This window comes from Sinocyclocheilus grahami, unplaced genomic scaffold (genome assembly GCF_001515645.1).
Source record: "Sinocyclocheilus grahami isolate Dianchi unplaced genomic scaffold, SAMN03320097.WGS_v1.1 scaffold158.1, whole genome shotgun sequence".
NCBI lineage: Eukaryota > Metazoa > Chordata > Actinopteri > Cypriniformes > Cyprinidae > Sinocyclocheilus > Sinocyclocheilus grahami.
This window is the reverse complement of record NW_015505337.1, coordinates 825917-849621: the sequence shown is the minus strand read 5'-3', so window position 1 is coordinate 849621 and position 23705 is coordinate 825917. Positions and strand designations below refer to the sequence as shown.

The window sequence follows — 23705 nt, the reverse complement described above, 5'->3', positions numbered from 1 at the left end:
TGGCAGAATTTTTATTTTTGTGTGAAGGAGCCCTTTAAGAAAAACTTTATTAATTCCCCCCTCCCCGAAATAAAATACATTCTTAATAATTAAAAAATTCTAAATAATAATTAAAACCAATCTTGATTATTAAAAAATATGTAATTTTAATTTTAAAAATAGTTGAATAATTGTAAGGGTATTCTTAATAGAACATTTGAGAAAGCTCTATTAATAGATATCCTACCACACATGGCACATGCAAATATGTTTGCTGTTTAAGCCTCAGTAATTCAGTGTAATTCAGAGGTAACAGGTACTCAAATAATACCAAAATGTACAGCCTTGTAATGCCTAAATGTATGTTTCACAACATTGTTTACATTTTGTAAATACTTTGAGAATATATAAAAAATGTCTTAGTTTTTGACAAATGTCCTGCTATATTATCTACAGCTGTATGTTTGACTTTTCTTGTTCTACCTCTCTGCATTAAGCTTCAGACTACTTTATAATGAGATAAACATATCTGCACCATCCATAAAGATTCTTCAGCCTATCACACACTAACAGGAAGGGTGGAACAGACCAGCAAATGAATGTGGCACTGAAATAAAAGAGGTTTTGAGGGGCATCACACGATTTGATGATTATTTGCATTACAAAGTCCCAGAACAAAGATAAAATAAGAGACTCTTTATGGTCAAAGAATGAAAATAAGCCGCCCCATGTTTAAGGGAAGGAAACAGAATCGGAGGAGAAAGAGTTTCCTTGCTTGAGGTCACTCTCACAGACTGAGGTCATCATGCTCATTTCCTTATCTTCCTTTCTAAAGCCAAAGATTTGTTTCCTCTTTCAAAGAAAGAAAATTGACCCTGAGCTTGCATAAATACTGCATATTTCTACCATCTTCTCAAAAAAAATACATTTTTGTGCACTAGCTAGATCTGTTAAATCAATTTTGACACTAGGCCAAAAAATGCAGAGCATTCATGGCCATCACAACTCTCCTCACAAACTTGGAAAATGTATAAAGACAGATTTATTACACACTGGAGGGCTAGTTAAAAACACATTTTATACACAGAGTGTAATGAAGAGACATTTTTAGTTTTGTTTTGCATATAACAAGACAATGACAATGTCCTTATTGCTTTTATTCAATACATACCACTTCTAAATATCTGACATATTTCATTTCACATACTGTACTACAAGAAAATAAAATCATGTCAGACAATTTAGGACATTAATAAACTCATTTGGTTTAGAAGGCCCAGTCTAAGTGAACGCGTCCCTGAGAGACCTGAATTAAATGTCTTAAAGTAATAGTTCACTCATAAATGAAAATTTGCTCAAAATGTACTCACCGCCAGGCCATCCAAGATGTAGATGAGTTTGTTTCTTCATCAGAATTGATTTGGAGAAATTTTGCCTTATATCACTTCTCCCCCAATGGATCTTCTGCAGTGAATGGGTGCCGTCAGAATAAGAGTCCAAACAGCTGATAAAACATCACAATAATTCACAAATGGACTCCAGTCCATCAATTAATGTCTTGTGAAGTAAAAGCAAGTGATATACTGTAATGCTAAATTTCTCCAAATCAATTCTGATGAAGAAACAAACTCATCTACACCTTGAAAACAATTTTTTTGAAAATTTTAAGTTTTGCATGAACTATTCTTTTAACATCGGGGAGTGTTACATTAGCTTAAGTAACAGTTAAGATTTGTATTTCACTTTTTTTCTGTGAACCAAATATTTGGTGAATGATGATTTGCACATCTAACATGGTTTGTTCCCTTATAACCTATATTTTATATATGATACAATGCAACAATACAGAAGTTTGTGGAAACAAGATGGTTAATTGTGAATTAGCATTAAAAAAAGCAAAAGCAGCATCCTTTTTTGAAGTTCCACAGTTTAGAGCGTGTCCTCATATGGTGGTATACTGACCAAGCGCTTTCTTCAGCTTTTCAGCAATCTATCCAATCAGAACACACAAGAACGTTACATACATAGTATGTTGCATTACATATGCCATGTTTATGGTGTCCATGCAAACTAGAATCCCACCACTCACCGTTTCATAGAATTTCACCTGTTCCTCCAGGTAGAACTGCATGAGTCTGTTGTAGTCATAGATACGGTTGCTATGGAAATGATTCATCTCCGCTAGAGAAACAGATGGCAAGTCTAAGATTACACGTGTGTGACAAACACTACAATTAAGCACACAGGTGCACGTATAAAAGACTACTGTGACAAAGGGTCTTTCACTGACAGACAACACTTTACTAACGTACCTTGCAATGCATAAGACATGGTGCTGAGGTTCTTTTCCATAATGTGTTTATCTTGTTGGCTAACCTTATTCATCGTCACCAAATGATCAGCCTCTTTTACTTTATCAATGGCAGCCTGAGGGGAAAGAATTATTTAAATACAAATAACATATATATATATATATATATATATATATATAAATATGAATGTATTTTACTTTTTCCAGTTCTTCTGAAAATTTACCTTTAAATTAAAGGAAAAAAAATAAAACACAATGTTGAAAGGCAAAAGGTGAATGGTTTATACCTTGTGAACTGCTACTGTGTCAGGGAAGCAGCCTAGTAGTCCCTTGTATTCGTTGTTTGTCTCCATCAGGAAGTGTAGATCTTTTTTTGGCTGATAAACAAATGTTATCTTATTGAAACAAATGTTTAAACTCATGGATAATGCTAAAAACAGCTATCATGGATGTTGCTATGACTGGATAACCTTGTGGTTACAATTATATCAACAGCACAGGATGTGAGGAAACTTGCTAATGGTGAGTAAATGACACTGGTAGAGGTTCAAGGACTGGACGGTTTGTTGAAGTATTCATGTGAGGAAATACTGTACTTCTGATACCTGTCCTGCAACGAGTTCTGCTATTTCCTCATACGTTTTTCCTGTTGCACTCAATGCTTCCGTCAGAGTTGATTCCCCTTAAAATAAGGTGCACAAAAACCATCAACAAAACATGATTAGATAATCATTAGGTAATCAAAAATATTTTATATGTCTATGAGAGCATTTTAACGAACAAAGCTCCAGTTTCCTACTTGGGTATGCACTAGTGTTGAAAACCGATGATAGGTTCTGAAATGCTTTTCCAATCTGCCGATACTCCTTTTGTAATGCTGTTGATTTAAAAGATTAAAACATATTTTTAATATGGACAAATCACAAGACAGTAACAGTAATGAAATAATCTACATATTTGACTGTACTTACTTAAAGCTGCAAACTTGTAAACTTTTTTTGGTTAAAAATGATCCGAAATCAATATTTGAGCAAGTACATAACCAGCCAGTGTGTTCAAAACTATGCCGTACTTTAGCCTGATTCACATCGGTTAGCTTATAATAATGTTTTTTAATTTGAGTGGTACTGGTAGGAATTTGCGGGAAATTCGAGCATGCTGCTGCGTCATTACGTCACATCTGTAAACATGAAGTTGTCCCGGCTACTAGGCTATCGCATGCGAGGATCCTGCAGGTGGAGGATCATTTATAGCCTTTTCTCACAGCAGCTAGACTAATTAAATTTATCATTTTGATGGGAGATTATAATCCAGAAAGGATTACGTGTTTATGAAACACAAGTGACTGAAATTAGTTTTAAATGTGCATCTGATTACAGATAGCATATGTGGGATTACACAAGATTTGTATTTTAAAGACAACCAGATCGAATGATGAATAATTTGCCTTTTGGGTTAGAAGAATTTCTTTATAGGAAATTTGAATGGTATGACAAATAGAGATTAGACTGTACAGAAATTGAAATCTACACGCTAATACACACTATACACATAGTCAAGCAATGCTGATGTTGTTAACATTAACAATTTGACAAAAAAGTATAACAATGATAATAATTTGCACGGTTTGATGTGATATGAGCTAAGTGATTGTTAGATTTAGGTGATTTTTCGCCATTGGTTGCTTGATTTATTGTAATGCTTTTTTCCTCAGTTGGTCAGAACAAAAGTGGCAGACTTGTTACTTGTTCAGATGACAATATCCGGTGAAAATGCTTATTTGGGTCATATATTCGAAGACATAGGCTAGAATATGTGATTCCGAAGTACAGTAAATATTCACACCGTTACGGTGACAGACAGCCACACATTCACCTCAAAACATTAGATTCATCCACGCTGGAGCCATGCCGTCGCACAACCCACGCAAGGAAGATAATTGCGCAAATAACTGCAATTGCAGGTTTTCAAACAGAGGTGGCGACAAAGAGGCAAAAGTTACGGACTACAGCTTTAAGTATAGAGTTACTGTGGTGATGAGGAAATATAGTATGCAAACTCACGGCCTGTACATCTCTTCCAGTGAAGATGCCCAACAGCCAGTAGTTCTTTAACACTGTTGTCCATAGATCTAGTAAATTGGCTGTACATTTCATACTTCTGCTCCCTACAATCACATCAAATAAGACAATTGTTTTATTAAAAACATATATTATATTATAAGAAATTATGAAATTATATAATATAATAATAATATAATATAATGCAACATGTAATTTGGGGTTTAGGGTTGGTAAGATTTAATATTTTTGAAAGAAGTCTCTTGTGCTCACCCAGGCTGCATTTATTTTATATTTATTTTACACACACACGCACACGCACACACATATACAGTATCTCACAGAAGTGAGTACACCCCTCACATTTTTGTAAATATTTTATTATATCTTTTCATGTGACAACACTGAAGAAATTACACTTTGCTACAATGTAAAGTAGTGAGTGTACAGCTTGTATAACAGTGTAAATTTGCTGTCCCCTCAAAATAACTCAACACACAGCCATTAATGTCTAAACCGCTGGCCACAAAAGTGAGTACACCCCTAAGTGAAAATGTCCAAATTGGGCCCAATTAGCCATTTTCTCTCCCCGGTGTCATGTGACTCATTAGTGTTACAAGGTCTCAGGTGTGAATGGGGAGCAGGTGTGTTAAATTTGGTGTTATCGCTCTCACTCTCTCATACTGGTCACTGGAAGTTCAACATGGCACCTCATGGCAAAGAACTCTCTGAGGACCTGAAAAAAATAATTGTTGCTCTACATAAAGATGGCGTAGGCTATAAGAAGATTGCCAAGACCCTGAAACTGAGCTGCAGCACGGTGGCCAAGACCATACAGCGGTTTAAGTTGAGTGCATGTGCTCAGCGTCCGAGCAAATTTACACTGTTATACAAATTTCTTCAGTGTTGTCACATGAAAATATATAATAAAATATTTACAGAAATGTGAGGGGTGTACTCACTTCTGTGAGATACTGTATGTGTCACAGGAATTAATTACACTTCAAAACATTAAAATAGAAAAGAGTTATTTTAAATAGTAATAATATTGAATGGGTAATGAAATGGATTATGAAATAAATGTTGAATTTCAGTTTCATTATTCTTCAGATATCATTATAATATGCTGTAACAGTTTTGCTGCTAAATATTTTTGTTGGAAAATATATATTTTATATATATATTTTTTCAGGATTCTTAGATAATTATAACGTTAAAGAGAAGCATTTAAAATATATATATAATTGTAAATATTATTATTAATATTAAAATGATATAAATAATCAATTTATATAAAATAAAAATTATGAATTAAAAATGAACTGAATTAATTTTAGAAAAAAAGTAATTAAGGGAGTTATATATTATCTCACACTTGACCAGGATCTAACTCTGGCAGCTCTGGATCTATGGTGGAGAAGATTTTCACTCCCACGATTTCATCTTTCTCTGTTTTCCGCTTCCCTAGTTTCCACTCCTAAAAGAAACAAATAAAACATGACTTAAACACTCCCAGCACACACACAACTGCCATGCTGAACCTAACTATTCTCTAGTCAAAGTTAACACTTTGAATATAATTATTATAAATACAATATAAAATATTAATTATAACACACTTCTAAAGGACGTGATCTTAAAATCAGCAAACAGATGGCAATACTTGACAGTACAGCTCTTCAAGCTTTAATATCTCTTGTCTGACTATGTATTTAACTCTATGTATAAAACTACATGTCCATTACTATTATACATATTTTAACAAACGCACCTTCTCATCTCTGTAGTTAAGGAAGAGCTGGAAAACGTCACTATTTGAGATCACCGGATGCCGGCACATGCGGGACATCCAGCCCTGCAGGCGTTCCATGCGCATTTGAATAAATTCCTCTTCAAATCGGCCTAAAGAGAAACAGAAGACAGATGCTAGGAAGTCTACCAGGCAAAAACACTTTTTATTGGTGACTATTAAAAAACAAGAAGCTTTTCTAAAGTGACCAGATAGATCACTATTACTTTTTTGCTTTGTTCACCTGTAACTTGTTTGTCAGGTAGACATGGGATTGGCAGAGCACAGGCAAACTTCTCTACGAGCCTCTCATATAACCAGTCAAAGTGTTTGTATCTGTGGTTGACCGGTCTGTTTGTAGTCTGAAAAATAGTTAAACATAAAAATAAACTAAGACCCATTAGCAGTATTACAGTACTGTTAATGACCAATTACAGTAAGTCAATATTTTTTAAGCAGTCCTGAGAGGTGCTTCAAAGGAACTTACATTAGGTGTGATCTGGTATTCGATGTAGCTCTTCAGGCCGTACATTTTTGACCCCTTTTTGGGATCAGCCACTACACAATCTAACTGAATTTGTGGATACAACCATACAGGACCCACCTCGCCCGCCTGCAAAATAAACATTCAGCCTTTTTTTCAAAGAATCAGAAACATGTTAATGTATCCATTCACCATACCACTTAAAACAAACCCAAGATTGTTTGATTATTATGTTAACTATCTAATCAATCTTCAGGCATGGGATCAAATCACATGACAAAGACAAATAACTTACATAAATTGGCAGTTTGTCATTTCCTTTAGCTATGCTCTTGGTAAGCAAATACACCTCTGGATTTGGGGTCTTGGAGAACCCTGGAAACCTATGGGAAAAGATGGGATGAGCATTTTTAAAGTTTATTTTATTAATGAAATATTAATATTGGCAGTTATCAAAACTAAAACATTACTTGTTGAGGGATATTTTCATAGTAGAGTGACCCCCGCCCCGCTGCATGGTTCCGCCCTCTTCCATCTGTGAACCTCCGTAACCGACTGTCGACTTTCCATCATCGGAATCATCATCCCATTCCTCATCAAAGGAATAGACAGAACCTACAGTCACATGACACAACAATCACCATCACCATCACATACAGTAATAAAATAGCAGACTGAAAAACTAAACTTTGTACTCATCATTCAAAAATGCATTTACATTTTTCAAAAGTATTAACATAACTAAAATCCTTTTTCCTGCTGTTCCAAGATACTGATTCAGAAGATCCAGCAATGGATTTTAATCATATTCCAAAAGGACAGTTGAAGCAATTATGAATTATGTCCATAATGCACAATTTTTTTATGAGTATGCTAAGGTGTACTTCTTTTTCACAAGAGTATTCATACTGGAATGTATATGGAGGGGCCAGAAAAGGTTCTGCTTCCTTGTGCATATGTGAAAATACCGCTCTTGCTGTGGGAAGCATGTTTCAGATAACAGATAACACAGACAACATGAATATCTCACGTGCTGTAGACAGTAAAGCAGCAACATCGCTGATGAGATGCTTCTGTTATAAAATGTACATGCGCCCTAATAACAAATACGTCACTATACACTTTCACACAGGAGCAAGTTAAACTTGAGCTTGGTTATATGGCTACCACTCAAAAGTTTGAGGTCGGTAATATTTTAAGTTGTCTCTTATGCTCACCAAGGCTGTATTTATTTGGTCACAAATACAGTAAAAACAGTAATACTGTGAAAATAACAGTTTTCTATTAGAATATATTTTATAATGTCACTTTTTCCTGTGATGGCAAAGCTGAATTTTCAGCAGGAAGAAATGGTATCCATCTATTTCGCCATCTTCTCCTGCATACACTTTACTAAAAGTAGGGGTGAGCGATATGACCAAAATCTTATATCACGATATAAGTCATTTTATTTCACGATAATGATATATATCACAATATAGGCCTAGTTATTTTTGCTTTAAATAAGGTCTTTATGATATCAAAATTTTTGATACCATAGAAATGTCATAATTCTTCTTCGAAATAGAAGTATAGAAGCCTAAATAATAATAATAAATAACCTCAAGCTTACTGAAGACAGGTAAACAGTCAGCAATTAAAAAAGAATAAGAAACTAATTACAAGCAATAGGACAAAATACTAGTGGAACAAATAAATAAGAAATGCTACATACATTGTATAAAGTAATCAAATGTACTGTATATTATTCACTGTGTAAATTAAATATACATTTCTTCTTATTAATTTTATTTAAGTGATTTAGTCAAGAGCAGTGAGAGATTTTCTCTCTTTTGTTGTTTGATTAACATGAATGACTGCTGCCACTTTAAGAGCTGCCCGGATCCAATATAATGTTACACATGTGTTTTCTTTCTCAAATGTTTGCTTTTACTTAAGACTTAAATTACATCGTTTATGAGGTTACTTGCAAAGCTGGGCATTTTGACACATACAAGTGTGTGTATTTAACCGCTCAAGGCCTATTAAGCGGCAAAAATAACGTGCGGCTTAAAAATAGCTTGTTTTTAAACCGCAATGATTAAAAACATGTGCAAACGATACATTTTCGTGACCACATAGCACAGCAATGTCATGTGTGCCTGTAACCGGGTTAGAGACGATAGACCAAAATCTACTGGTTGACAAATTCTACTGGTTAATCGTGTCTACCGGTATATCGCCCACCCCTACCTACAAGTATTACATTTCTTTGGATAAATATCTTACTGACCCCAAACTTTGGAACAGAAGTTTAGATATATAGACAGATAATCATAAATGTTTAATGGAGGTTGTACTGTAAATGTTTTTCACTTACCACTATTGCCAGCTGGTTCCTGTTCAGCGCTGTTCCAGTTGTCCGCAGGGTTGTTGTTGGACCATGTTGTGGCAGTCCAAGCCTCATTCCCGTTAACCCCCTACAGGCACATAAAATACAACATTAAATCATTCTTTTGAACAAATATACATCCATGCTGACGATCAAGACATTTGCTTTGCCATTTTGTAGGTATTGAGGTTGCCTAAATTATACAGGTTGTTATTTTAAGTTTAAAGTGGATTCTATCAGCTTTTTCCCACAATCCCCTACCGATACCCATGCTGGAACTATTCCTTGATTGACCCATTTTAATATCAAGTCAAGTGTCTGCTCAAATGATGAATTACCAAATTCACTACAATTTAAGGAACATCAGGTTCTTCCTTCCACCCACTTCCTTTTATAGGTTCCATAAATATCACTTATATGTTGCAACTAGATTACAGCGATTCTCTCTTGCTGGGTTGGCCATATAAACAAAATGAAGCTGCCTTGTTCATATTCAAATTCTCACATAATATTTGCTTGTGCGTCTCCATTCGCCTCATGATACCATGGCTGACCTAACATACAAAACAGACAGGCCAATGTCACCTAAAACTAATGCAGTGTTGATATTTCAGTACTAAAGATATTCCTGTAAAGATATTTTCAAGATTACTAATAACACATACTGTACTTTAAAGGGGTCATATGATGTGATTTCTATTTTTCCTTTTCTTTAATGTGTTATGTAGCTATTTGTGCATGTATAAGATCTGCAGGGTTACAAAGCTCAAAGTCTCCCACAAAAGAATTCTATCTAAAAGAGAAGGCTGATCCAGACCGGGCTAAAACGCCTCATTCAAACACGCCCCCACATCTCTACATCACGATGTCGAAATATTTGCATAATGCCACCCAAATGTTCATGCAAAGAAAGAAGGCATGGTTTCAGGAACCGCAGTAGCGTTGAGGCAGCCATGTCAGGGAGATGCTGTGTGTTTCTGTGCAAAAGCAAAAGCACTTTATTTGGCCTTTCGAAAGTAGATGCAATGAGGAATCATTGGTTAAGTTTTATGTACAACAGAACAGCACAACCCAGATGTTCGAATTTGTGCAACGCATTTTATGGACGACAGTTTTGTGAACTTAGGAGAGTAGCCTACAAGGCTGGCTGTGCAAAGGCTATTTCTAAAAAAAAAAAATTTAATTCCAACTTTGCTATGACAATCTGCCGCTTATTCTGAATCAGCTACTGTAAGTATGTTTTCTTAATAGTTTAAGTATTTGCTATTGACTGTTCAAATGCGGAGTTTTGCACCGTGTAGAGTATGGCGTTGTGCGTGTGTGTGTGTGTGTGTGCGTGAGAGAGAGACAGGATCACATCACAGTGGAGTCAGCTTTCTTAATTGCGGCTTGTGTACTGCAAATAAATACGAGCATCATGACTGTGTCTGTCACGCGACTCTGTTCCCCTTTCGGACTTGAACTGATAGTAAAACTAAGGACATTATTTACTGTCTTTACATTTATGTTGAAAGCTGAAGCGCCGATTATGGAAAGGGGTGTTACATTTCCGACGCGTGCTTGTGGTGTTCGGCCAATCACAATGCACTGGGTCAGCTGGCCAATCAGAGCAGACTGTGCTTGTCGGAAGGAGGGGCTTTGTAGAAAACGACGCATTTGAGAGGCAGGGCATAGAGGAACTACAATAATGTACAGTATTTGAAAAATAATGTCTTTTTGAACATTAAAGCATGTCAACATATTCTGTTACACCAAATACACAAAATAATGATCTTTAAAAAAGCATCATATGACCCCTTTAAAGGTGACATATCATGAAAATATGCCTTTTCCAGGTTTTAAGTACTATAATCAGGTCCCCAGTGCATCTACCAACCAAGGAAATGTGAAAACGATTAACCCAGTAACTTTGCTTTGGGAAGCCTTTTTCTACAAGCGTCTGAGAAAACAAAAGCGTCTGATTTCGCTCCCTTGGTGACGTGGCAAAGGGATCTCATTATAATATTACCGCCCCTTAATCTGTAAGTTTACACCCACGGCACCGTCATTGTGTTTTCGCAAGCGACAACGGTGTACCAGCTATAATGCTATAGCGAAAATTAGAGCAAAACATGCAAACTGTTCTGCCTTTGGCTGCACAGACGAGCACAGAACACTATTTAGATTCCCAGCCACAGAGGAGACAACAGAGCAGTGGATTTATTGATTTATTTACTGTATATTGCTGCTGCCACACAGATCTAAAATAAACATGTGATTTATTTCCCAGCTGTTTACCTTCACAGACATAACCGACTGTTTTTTGTAACTCGTTTGTTTTTAATGTAAACTTGTGTGTGAATGAGAACTTAGTTTAGTACTCATGCTGTGACAGCCGCTTTCTGTACGTGTGCTTCGGATGTGTGCTCTTAGAAAAACTTATATCAGAAATTTAAACTCATATGGTTTAAAACTCATGATTTCAGCTCGATAAACATGATAATCAGAACCAAAACAGATGTTTTTTTAGCAGATACGAGCTGTAAAGGCGCAGCTCTATTCTGGAAAAGGGGGCGGGGAGCAGCAGCTCATTTGCATTTAAAGAGACAGGCCCAAAAAAACGCGTGCTTCCACTCAAAATAAGCATTTTCAAAATGATATAATAAATTATCTGTGGAGTATTTTGAGCTGAAACTTCACAGACACATTCTGGGGACACCAGAGATTTATATTACATGTAAAAAGGGGCATAATATGTCTCCTTTAACATTTGCCTTAAAGCATGAAATTATTAGTTCTTACTGGCATTTTTATTGTTTTTCTACTGTACATGATTTTAATACGTACTCACTCAGTATAAGTTATGTTATGGAACGAATTAGAAACATTATTCGAATTAACAGTGTAAAGCAGCAATAATGAGAATCGCCCTGCTATTTTAAAGGTTACTTTACAAACCATGAACCACACAACTAAAAACAGGACCAAAAAAAAACTCTCTTTATTAAGATTCACAAAATGTAGAAAATGCTTGCAGAAACCATTATTATGTTCACTCATAATGAAAAAGTCAATGACAACAATATATGAGTTTCTCTTCTTGTATAAATGGCTAATGGTCACAAATGAATTGAATATACGGTATAAAAATATAGTTATCTCAAATCTGCCACAAAAGGCCTGGATGTGCTTTAAGAACTAAAAGGCCAAATGCTCTTGAGTCCATCTCTGTCCATTAGTCTAAGACTTAATGGCCAATTCCATCAATAGATCTGACCTTGATGTTGCTAAAAACTGACTTCCAGCCACGCAAAACCATTTGTTTCTCTTCCTGGCCTCACCAATTAAGATTGTCTATACCAATTTTCCCTGAGCACAACATTACTCATGTGTTTATTGTTATTAGTACTTTGGTGTTGTGGATCACTCTAAATGTCACCGAGTCATTGAAGGCTGATGGAAACATTAAGTCGTTAGATCCGTCATTTCACCACTTTGAGTACCATTTGCTCAATTTTTTGCAAGGGTGTCTGTACTCTTGACCAGCCTCATCTAATGGAGGTAAAATCAGTATATGGCCATCCAGTGTGTACAGTAAAATCAAATAATTTAATAACCCTTACTAGTTATTTAACAATAGTTATATAATTACTTTGAATAATAATGATTATTTATATATAATTAATTGTATAATTTAAGCATCTTTTTTTAAATGATCACACAAAAACCACAGATTATAGCAATAACATGTTTTTTTTTTTTTGGAATCCATATACAGTACCAGTCCATTTTAGACACACTTAATTATTCTTTAATATTATTACTTGTAAACTTTTCATAATGATACAAAACAATGAAATAACACAAATGGAAGAATGGCAACATCGTGACAACCAAAAAATGTTGAACAATTTTCTACTATTTTAACTACTGTTCATTTACACACCAACTAATCCCTAAGTAAAAAAAAAAAGTAACAAAGCTAAAAAAATAATAAAATAAATAAATAGATAAAATATTAAAAAAATTGAAATGTTGATTTCTTAAAGAAATTTCATATGTTTATATTTGTCTACATGAGTAATATCAAGTAATTAAGCATACAGTTTTTAAAACAAAAGGCTATTAAGATCATGAGGAACTTACAAACGTGTCCACATTTTTACTGGTCATGACTATTTCATTGGTTTAAAAAAAAATTTTTTTTTTTTTGGAATCCATATACAGTACCAGTCCATTTTAGACACACTTAATTATTCTTTAATATTATTACTTGTAAACTTTTCATAATGATACAAAACAATGAAATAACACAAATGGAAGAATGGCAACATCGTGACAACCAAAAAATGTTGAACAATTTTCTACTATTTTAACTACTGTTCATTTACACACCAACTAATCCCTAAGTAAAAAAAAAAGTAACAAAGCTAAAAAAATAATAAAATAAATAAATAGATAAAATATTAAAAAAATTGAAATGTTGATTTCTTAAAGAAATTTCATATGTTTATATTTGTCTACATGAGTAATATCAAGTAATTAAGCATACAGTTTTTAAAACAAAAGGCTATTAAGATCATGAGGAACTTACAAACGTGTCCACATTTTTACTGGTCATGACTATTTCATTGGTTTAAAAAAAAAAAAATGATTAGGCATTGTCCTGAATTTAGTTTTTCTAAAATTCTGCCAAAAATGTCTACAGATGGTGAGCCTGTTTAATGGTTTAATGTTTAATGGTGAGACATATCTGACTTCTCATCTATCTGCAAACTGCTAAACATGGCTAAGCATTTAAACACTATTGCATGCACAATGACGATATGCACAACACAAAGTGTGAACATCTGACAGCCTACTAGAGAAACAGCCCCAGAGAGAACAAGAGAGAGAAAGAGAGACAGTTTCGAGCTATAATGAGGCCCATTTACTCTCATTCTCCTGCTTTCACAGGAAATGGATTTCAACTGCAGATGACACATAGGGCCTTTGTGCATGTTATGCTCAGCAGAACTCTCATTAAATGAGTGTGGATTTCTAGTAAAAGTTGGCTGTGAAAATGAGGAAGCAAAACTGCTATTTGAATAGTGGGTTTTTTGTTGGTTGTGGCTACTTATTTTTACTGAGACCTGCTTTACATTTCATTAGAGGAACTGTGGAACATGCAGATACTCATATTGTATCACATTTAACACATTTGAGCTAGAACTTTATACAGTACATGCTCACCATAACTTCTCCAAATGTGAGATTATGAACAAAGATTATGTGGTAGTTGATGTGGTACCTGAGTGTTTGCTGAACTGCTGTTGTAACCTTGATTCTGAGCATCAATGTACTTTGTTGCTGATGCTTGTGTGGAAACAGGGTTAATCTGCAAAACATAATAATAGGCACATAAATATATCCATGAAAAAACAGCCTGATATGTAAAAAATAAAATAAAATATGAAATAATGTATATTTTTGTCATATCCATGCCTTTTGCAGTCCATGCATACATAACTCAAACTTTCCCTCCATATGAATCAATGACAAAAAAGCATTCAAATGTCATCACGCCTGAGGAACGCTGACTGTGTGTCTACAAGGCCACACTGGGAATATGTTAAACATCTTGGTAATTATGGTACAAAGACAGACCTACTGCACAGAACATGTGGGAATATTCTCTGTCTGGAGTAAAAGTATGCCAAATACCTAATTAAACATTTGATGTTACTTTTTGTATCTTCTAATTATGATACAACTCAAGAAACACACACATTCAATGATTTCAATGATGTGATACTACTGGAAAAACACAAGAAAACCTAAAAAAAAAAAAACTGGAAAAGTTTTAGTATATCAGCTCAGCAAACAGAATAACACTCTGCTCACTGATGTGGTCTATATAATCAGAAGTTTGCTTTCACTTTGTCCTTCCCCTCTCTAGAGTTCTAAAAATAATCTAATGTTTCACTAAATAGTGAAAATGTTCCAATTTCATCTAATGCTCTGTACAAAGAAGTGAAATCGAAAACAAAGCAAATGATTAGGGTATTTTTTACCTCAATATAGTCCTCGGGCACCAGGCCTACATTTCCTCTGGAATTCCGAGCCTCTACCCAGCCACCGCCTACATTCTACATAAAATAAAGAAAAACAGAGAGGGAAATTATATATATATATAATTTAAAAGTTTGGGATCTGTAAGATTTTTGAATGAAGTCTCACCAAGGCTGCGTTACAAATACCAACAGTAACAGTAAAACCAGTAATATTGTGAAATACTAGAGGTCGACCGATAGTGGATTTTGCCGATACCGATAGCTAGGTTGGACCACACTGGCCGATACCGATTAATTAACCGATAGTTTTAAAATTGATACTGAAGAAAAACAGTACTGAACCATACTAGTAGTAGTAGTAAAAAATATATAATAATAATAGTAATAGTAAATGTTGAAATTAACACTCTAACAAGGAACAATACTTACACAGCTTTCATTAATCTTAATGCTACAAATGGACTCTTATTTTAAAGTGTTACCATTTCATTTCAACTGTCATGTTTAAAGATGCACATCTTTAAATATATACACAAAGGCTATAGCATTAAAACTATATACATATGGATATTTTATGTATACTCTCACACTTTAACTGCTTCTATTCTTGAACACTTGATGATTATCTAATCAAAATAAAAGCGCAGCGCTGAGTTTAGGAGAACACAAAAAAAAATAGTAATAATAATAATAAAAAACATTTCTGAGGGAAAAAAAGAGAGAGAGAGAGAAAAAAATAGTAATAATAATTTTAAATGTATTTTTATTTTTACAAAAAACAAATGACTATTACAATAAAGTGCATCTAATGCGAATGTCTTTAGTTAAAAAGTCTTAATACTTAAGTTAAATAAATGTAGCAGAAAATCCGCGTCTGAAGTTTCCTGCTCTGTTCAGCGTGCAGTATCACGTGTCTAAACAAATAGCATGTGCTGTCAATGATTTGAACCACTAGAGGCCACTCTCGCACTGTGTAATGACAGCAGACCCTTCTCAGCCGCTCCAGCAATGGACGCAACCCGGAAAACTATTGGCATGGATTTTTTTGTCGATAACCGATAGTTCCAGCAATCAACTATCGGTGCCGATTAATCTGCAAAACCGATACATCGGTCGACCTCTATGAAATAATTCTACCTTTTAAAGGGGCCATCGGATGCCCATTTTCAACAAGTTGATATGATTCTTTAGGGTCTTAATGAAAAGACATTTGATGTTACTTTTTGTATCTTCTAATTATGATACAACTCAAGAAACACACACATTCAATGATTTCAATGATGTGATACTACTGGAAAAACACAAGAAAACCTAAAAAAAAAAAAAACTGGAAAAGTTTTAGTATATCAGCTCAGCAAACAGAATAACACTCTGCTCACTGATGTGGTCTATATAATCAGAAGTTTGCTTTCACTTTGTCCTTCCCCTCTCTAGAGTTCTAAAAATAATCTAATGTTTCACTAAATAGTGAAAATGTTCCAATTTCATCTAATGCTCTGTACAAAGAAGTGAAATCGAAAACAAAGCAAATGATTAGGGTATTTTTTACCTCAATATAGTCCTCGGGCACCAGGCCTACATTTCCTCTGGAATTCCGAGCCTCTACCCAGCCACCGCCTACATTCTACATAAAATAAAGAAAAACAGAGAGGGAAATTATATATATATATAATTTAAAAGTTTGGGATCTGTAAGATTTTTGAATGAAGTCTCACCAAGGCTGCGTTACAAATACCAACAGTAACAGTAAAACCAGTAATATTGTGAAATACTAGAGGTCGACCGATAGTGGATTTTGCCGATACCGATAGCTAGGTTGGACCACACTGGCCGATACCGATTAATTAACCGATAGTTTTAAAATTGATACTGAAGAAAAACAGTACTGAACCATACTAGTAGTAGTAGTAAAAAATATATAATAATAATAGTAATAGTAAATGTTGAAATTAACACTCTAACAAGGAACAATACTTACACAGCTTTCATTAATCTTAATGCTACAAATGGACTCTTATTTTAAAGTGTTACCATTTCATTTCAACTGTCATGTTTAAAGATGCACATCTTTAAATATATACACAAAGGCTATAGCATTAAAACTATATACATATGGATATTTTATGTATACTCTCACACTTTAACTGCTTCTATTCTTGAACACTTGATGATTATCTAATCAAAATAAAAGCGCAGCGCTGAGTTTAGGAGAACACAAAAAAAAATAGTAATAATAATAATAAAAAACATTTCTGAGGGAAAAAAAGAGAGAGAGAGAGAAAAAAATAGTAATAATAATTTTAAATGTATTTTTATTTTTACAAAAAACAAATGACTATTACAATAAAGTGCATCTAATGCGAATGTCTTTAGTTAAAAAGTCTTAATACTTAAGTTAAATAAATGTAGCAGAAAATCCGCGTCTGAAGTTTCCTGCTCTGTTCAGCGTGCAGTATCACGTGTCTAAACAAATAGCATGTGCTGTCAATGATTTGAACCACTAGAGGCCACTCTCGCACTGTGTAATGACAGCAGACCCTTCTCAGCCGCTCCAGCAATGGACGCAACCCGGAAAACTATTGGCATGGATTTTTTTGTCGATAACCGATAGTTCCAGCAATCAACTATCGGTGCCGATTAATCTGCAAAACCGATACATCGGTCGACCTCTATGAAATAATTCTACCTTTTAAAGGGGCCATCGGATGCCCATTTTCAACAAGTTGATATGATTCTTTAGGGTCTTAATGAAAAGTCTATAACATACATACGTTAAAATTTCTCAATGGTTGTGTAAAAAACACTTTACCCTGTCTAAATCAGCTGTTTTCAGCAAGCCATTCTAGTCCATGTTGCTTTAAATGCTAATAAGCTCTGCTGACCCCGCCCCTCTCTTCCGTGGGGTGACGAGCAGACTGTAAACTTCAGCCACTAACTAGCACGTTATTAGGAAAGGCGATTTGCATAATTCATAAAAAATCCCTTATACTCACTTCTGTTGATGAAGCTGGATCACGAATGATTCGCGCGAATATAGACGCATTTAGGCAGATCAGGATTGGCGCATTCCCTTCAAAATGAAAGTAACGTTAATCCTCTGCATCTTCAGCGGCTCAGATGTCGGGAGTAAATGAGGACTGCTATATTCATTATTACATCCAACAACAGAACACCTCAATCGCTTAATCTGAGATATTCTTGTCTTCCCCTGCACCGGAGTTGACACAATGGCGGACTGATGACAGCTCACTCAGGGCGGGTCTAAGGTAAAATGCTACTGTCAATCAACTATCGTGGGAGGGGCCTGTGCAGAACTACGTAATTCTGACAGGAATCTCAGAGCAGCCTGATTTGAGAAAGGGGAGACTGGGTGGATTTTTATCATTTTAGGATGGATGTGTACACACACTTCCAATACACATTTATGTTCAAACAACTTGAAAAGCGAATTTTGCATCCGATGACCCCTTTAAAATATTTATTTTCTTTTAAAATATATTTTACAATTGAATTTGTTTCTGTGATGGCAAAGCTGAATTTTCAGCAATCATTAATGCAGTCTTCTGTGTCACATGATCCTTCAGAAATCATTCTAATATGCTGATTTGCTGCTTCCACAATGTTTTGTGGAAACCGTGATACAGCAGTTTTTACTGTCACCTTTGATCAATTTAATACACTGTAGCTTAATAAATGTATCAATTTCTTTAAAAAAAATAAAATAAATTTGAATGGTCCTGCATATATAACATTTTAGCCAAGTGCCTGTCTTGAAACATTAGGCAAGGCAAGTTTATTTATATAGCACATTTCATACACAATGATAATTCAAAGTGCTTTACATAAAAGGAAGCAAAATAATCATAAAAAAAATCACAACAATAAAACAGAGAACTTAAAAACGTTTAAAATTATTTAGAAATTGATTTAAAATGAATTTAAAACAGTTAAAAATAGAAAAAGATTATACATAAAATACAGTGCAATCAGCTCAGACATAGAACAGTGCTCATTCAATAAATGCACAGCTAAACACATTAGTTTTGAGTCTGCATTTAAATGTGACTAATGTTTTAGCACAGCTGATCTCTTCTGGAAGCTGATTCCAACTGCGGGCGGCATAATAGCTAAAAGCGGACTCCCCTTGTTTTGTGTGAACCCTTGGTATTTCTAACTGACTTGATCCTAATGATCTGAGTGGTCTGTTAGGTTTATAATTTATTCAGTGTGCATATCTGCAATGTTTAAAGTTTAGGTCCTATGCCATTGAGTGATTTATAAACGAGTAAAAGTACTATAAAATCAATCCTAAATGTAACTGGAAGCCAGTGTAAAGACCTGAGGACTGGTGTGATATGCTCAGATTTTCTGGTTTTTGTCAGAATTCTGGCAGCAGAATTCTTTAACTGAAGAAAGTTCTGGCACATCCAACTGTTTCATCAGTGCATTGGCAGATGGAGTCAATGGGGCTGTAGTCATTTGGAGATAAGGCTAGGCAAATCTGGGTGTCATCTGCATAGCTGTGATAGGCAATTTGTTTTTTTTTCATTATTTGACTTAGTGAGAGCATATACATGCTAAACAGGAGCGGTGCAAGAATTGATCCTTGTGGGACTCCGCATGTCATAGACGTCCACATTAGTGCTGATGCTGAAGCTCAGTATATCCTCACCTGGTTAGTGACCGTGAGTATTTCTCCTTCTTGAACAGACAGCTCATTGTTGCCAGGCTCAGCGGGGAAGTCATATAATACCTGAGCCTGAACACAGCAAACATATGGGTAACACAGAACAGTAACTGCATGAATATTTCAGTGTGGCATGGCTAAAACTATTACTAACTAATTTTGAAACTGAAAAAGACTAACAATTCTGTATATAGATGTTACACGTGTAACATTATACTGTATGACATTATAAAAATAAAGTTAAGCTTCCTCATCTGCTCCAAGAATAAAACAAACAGGTCCCAAATGAAAATATTATAATGAAATACATTTTTCGTCCAGTGTCACCTTTTCATCGTACTATATGCTGGAAGATTTTATAGCCTCATTTCCGCATATGAGGGCTCATCCGCATGACCAGCCATCACACAACACAGCCAACATGTAAACCAAAACATTAAAACTGGTTTTCTGTGTCAAACCACCTCTAACCAAGCTCAGCTTCCATATTTAGTGTGCTGAGTGTTTATCCATATCAAAAGGATGTGCTTACTTGAATGATAATGCTGACCAAACCACTGTACACTGAATGACATGTTCCCTTGGGTTCTATTCCTGACAGGATGCACCATATTCCTGTTCACAGCAACAAGGTGGACACAGGTGACACAAAAGGCCTGTCTCATTGTGACCTAGTGAGGTGCCTACCTAGACAGTATTTTGAGGTGGGTTTTGAGTCAGCTGACTGTTTGTGTATATTTGTACCTAGATGACTCAGAACCTGCATATAATGCCCATGAATACTACTAATGCAGATCACTAGGTTTTGAGATACAGCAAGTTTTAAGTGATGATAATAAATTTAATAAATTAATACATTTTTTGTACTAATCCCCAACAGATAATAGTAACATATACACAAACATTAAGTAACAGCCTTTCATAATACAATTAGCTAAACTTTTCATTTGCATCTGCTGTCTCTCTTTCTCTCTCTCTCTTTTTTAAATAAATGTAACCAATTTAACTATTTTAATCATTTAATCTAACTGATCTTTATGGTTATTGTCAAATCATACTTTTCCCCCCATGTATGATTATTTTGTGCTTTTGTAAAGTTTCAAAATTATGAATGAATATGTGTAATAATGGCAATTTTTCTTATACTCTAACCACTGAGTGTCTACAATATACTTTCAAAATGTGTGTGTTTTGATTTGCAAAGTCAACACAGAGCAGGAAAGACTGCAAATGAGAGGTACCAATCAATGACTTTGTGCACAAGAGCCCATCAGAAATGCCAAAGAATGTGGGCATGGGCCCCATTAAAAAAAGTGGACATCAGGAGGAGGAAAATTGATGCGCCAAATAAAGTCTTATACAAATAAATGTCAAATAAAATATTTTTACATTATACTCTGTGATAAACAGAGACTAAATTACTCTAACCTCAATCTGAAAAGGTCAACTACAATATCAATTCAAATCATTTCATTAAGAAGAGCAGCTATGCAGCACAGTACAGTAGTAAACAATAGAACTGCTCAATGAACTAGTGCAAGTACTACTCTTTTCAAAATGTTTACAGTATCATTTACAGTTTCTGATTGAACATGCTCTTGTAACGTCACAATAATCTATTTTTTTGTTTACCGTGTAGAAACATATACACCACAAAAAGCAGAACAGCAGGTTTTGAAAGAACAACTAGCTGTGTGTTCAGTTTGGAATCCTGTATTAATAGTTTTGAAAATGCTCTATACTTAATTTTAATAATCTCTCTATATAATAATAATAAAGATTCCTGCAATTCCTGTACATTGTGACGTAATTAACTTAACACGTGATCCCTGACACCCTGGTGTTGTATAGGCCTACATGCTGTAAAATAAATAAATGAAGAACAGTTCCAAAAAGTAAACTTAATCTATCACTTATACTACTACATTCATAATTCTAGCTTTGTTTGTCCCAGTTTAGTTCAGAGCTTAATTCATTTAGAACCTAAATAGAATGGATTAACATTAAATAACAGTCCTTCTAATCTATTTACTGTTGCCTGAAACATTTTTGCACATTTAAATGCTTTTTTGTGTTCATAAACATGCCACACACTTATGTTGTAGGCTACATTACATATTTACCAGTACATATTTCTGATACTGAAGTAACTTTTTCACTTCATTAATCAAATCCTTGATTCAAGCACTACAAGCTGGACGTGTCAATGTTTTCTTGACTCAAGAACCGGTCAGTCATTGAATGAATTGACCGAACCGGTTCAAATGATTCATGGATAAGGCCTGACTCAATAGAATTCGTTTAGAAGTAGGGCATCAGTACTGGTTTTGTAAACAGTGTATGATACAGTTCAAAACACTAGTGAAATCACCTATAAATAATCTCTAGCTAAACTAATGAACATTTTGTTAGAATTCGTTTCATGGAAATACAACTCTTGTTGTAATACACCCTATTTTATCGGGTGGTAATTTTACTTTAAAATACAGTCCATTAATAAAGTACACTGATGAACTTCGTCTACAACATGCAACATTAATTATCGTTTGGCTGTAGTTCGTATGAGACAAATGCGCCACAGTCATTTCATTAGTAGTGTTTATCCCAGTGTTGTGCCAAAACTTACCTTCACTGACATCGTGGTATCAATAATTTAATCACCATTAACATGCGATATGAGCTCTTAAAATAAACAAAACATAGTAAAAACAAGCCTTTCTGTCCCTAAATGAAGCGAAAATTACGCGTTTGTTTTTGTGTTACGCAGCAGTGACCGCTCTCGATTAGCAAAACAGCTCGATAAAATCCAGTTATCTGACCCATATAACGAATTATGGGCGTTGAAAATGTAGATGTTTCGTCCTCTTTCCCTAACTAAGACCCGGAAAACTTCAGCACATTGGCCTCAAAATGTATGACTTATTGAGCTGTCAGAGCAGCTCTTCCTCCAACTCACACACCGCCCAGTAAAGCTCAAGTAAACAACAGAGACATTATGCCATGAAACACTGGATTTCAGGATTTATTTAAATGTTGTAAAACCCATTAGACATTGAAATGATCATGATTATTTTTATTAGTTATTAAGCTATTTTAATTGAACACAAGCATTTTATTTGAAACGTTTATATTTTTGTAGCAATGAAAGATTGTTTGAGACTGTGCTTAGGCGTGTCAGAGCAGGTTTACTGAAGGAACGGCTTCTTCAGGGAAGGACTTAACTGCCACTGCCACTCTATACAGGTAGAGTAAGAATGGTGGTGAGAAAAAATAGAAAATATAAGCAAGGAGCTGCGTCAAATATGTGTACACCCATAATGAGGTAAGATTGCCATCTACTGGTCTTTAAATTTAAAGTCACATTTCCAAGCTAGTGTTTTCATCCAGTACCAGTCACTATGCCATTGAATTCTTTTTCGACTTTATTTATTTATTTTTAATGATTTGATTTATGTTGTGTGTATAGAATGCACATAAATATGCTTATATATATATATATATTTATATGAGTACAATGTTTAATTGTTTTCACTGACATTTGTTTGTTCACAAATGTTGCTCTTATAACTCCTATAAAGAAATATGTAATGTAAGAAATTGATATTTTGAGTCAAAATAGATTCTGTATTTTTCATTATTGCAGATGATACTGTGTTTGGTATATTCTTTTCGAGGAAGCTGTCACCTGACTTCTGCTTGACTTTCTGTGACAGTAGTGCAAAAAACAAAACAAAAAACACAGTAGCGTGAAAAAACAACAACACACACAACCAAAACTAGACAGTACTGATTCTTTGGACCATTTTTAATAACAATATTGAACTTTAGGTGTACTTTTTTTCACTTTTGAAACACACAAATTGCACCCACATTTTGTCATATAAATATAATAAATGTAAATAATAAATAATAAAATATATAAAATAATCATGCACACACCCATAGCACACAAAACAAACAAACACTCTAAAAATGTCTTCCAGATGTAAACA

At 34.6% G+C, this 23705-nt stretch overlaps 2 protein-coding genes across 5 annotated transcripts in view; one reads left to right on the top strand and one right to left on the bottom strand.

Annotated features, from left to right (window-relative positions):
* Positions 1-23705, top strand: part of LOC107592775 (fibrinogen-like protein 1) — a 46210-nt gene that overhangs the window by 11247 nt on the left and 11258 nt on the right. Inside the window, exon 8 of one of the 4 annotated variants that reach the window (XM_016282329.1) lies at positions 20315-20774. The exons of the other annotated variants lie outside the window; for them this stretch is intronic. Within the exon in view, the coding sequence (XP_016137815.1) occupies positions 20315-20359 (45 nt within the window). The 3' untranslated portion in view covers positions 20360-20774. Of the gene's footprint in view, positions 1-20314; positions 20775-23705 lie in introns of those variants that run through there. 4 annotated transcript variants of the gene reach the window in all.
* On the bottom strand, positions 1624-22672 carry LOC107592777 (sorting nexin-9-like). Its single transcript, XM_016282334.1, has 18 exons — positions 22340-22672; positions 19699-19785; positions 16576-16650; positions 14264-14350; positions 8983-9082; positions 7094-7238; positions 6919-7006; positions 6627-6752; positions 6384-6501; positions 6122-6252; positions 5724-5827; positions 4354-4457; positions 3090-3167; positions 2896-2972; positions 2578-2667; positions 2292-2406; positions 2069-2160; positions 1624-1969 (listed from the first exon to the last, which is right to left on the bottom strand). Exons 1-18 carry the CDS (start codon positions 22349-22351, stop codon positions 1922-1924), a joined length of 1677 nt encoding a protein of 558 aa, XP_016137820.1. The 5' UTR covers positions 22352-22672; the 3' UTR covers positions 1624-1921.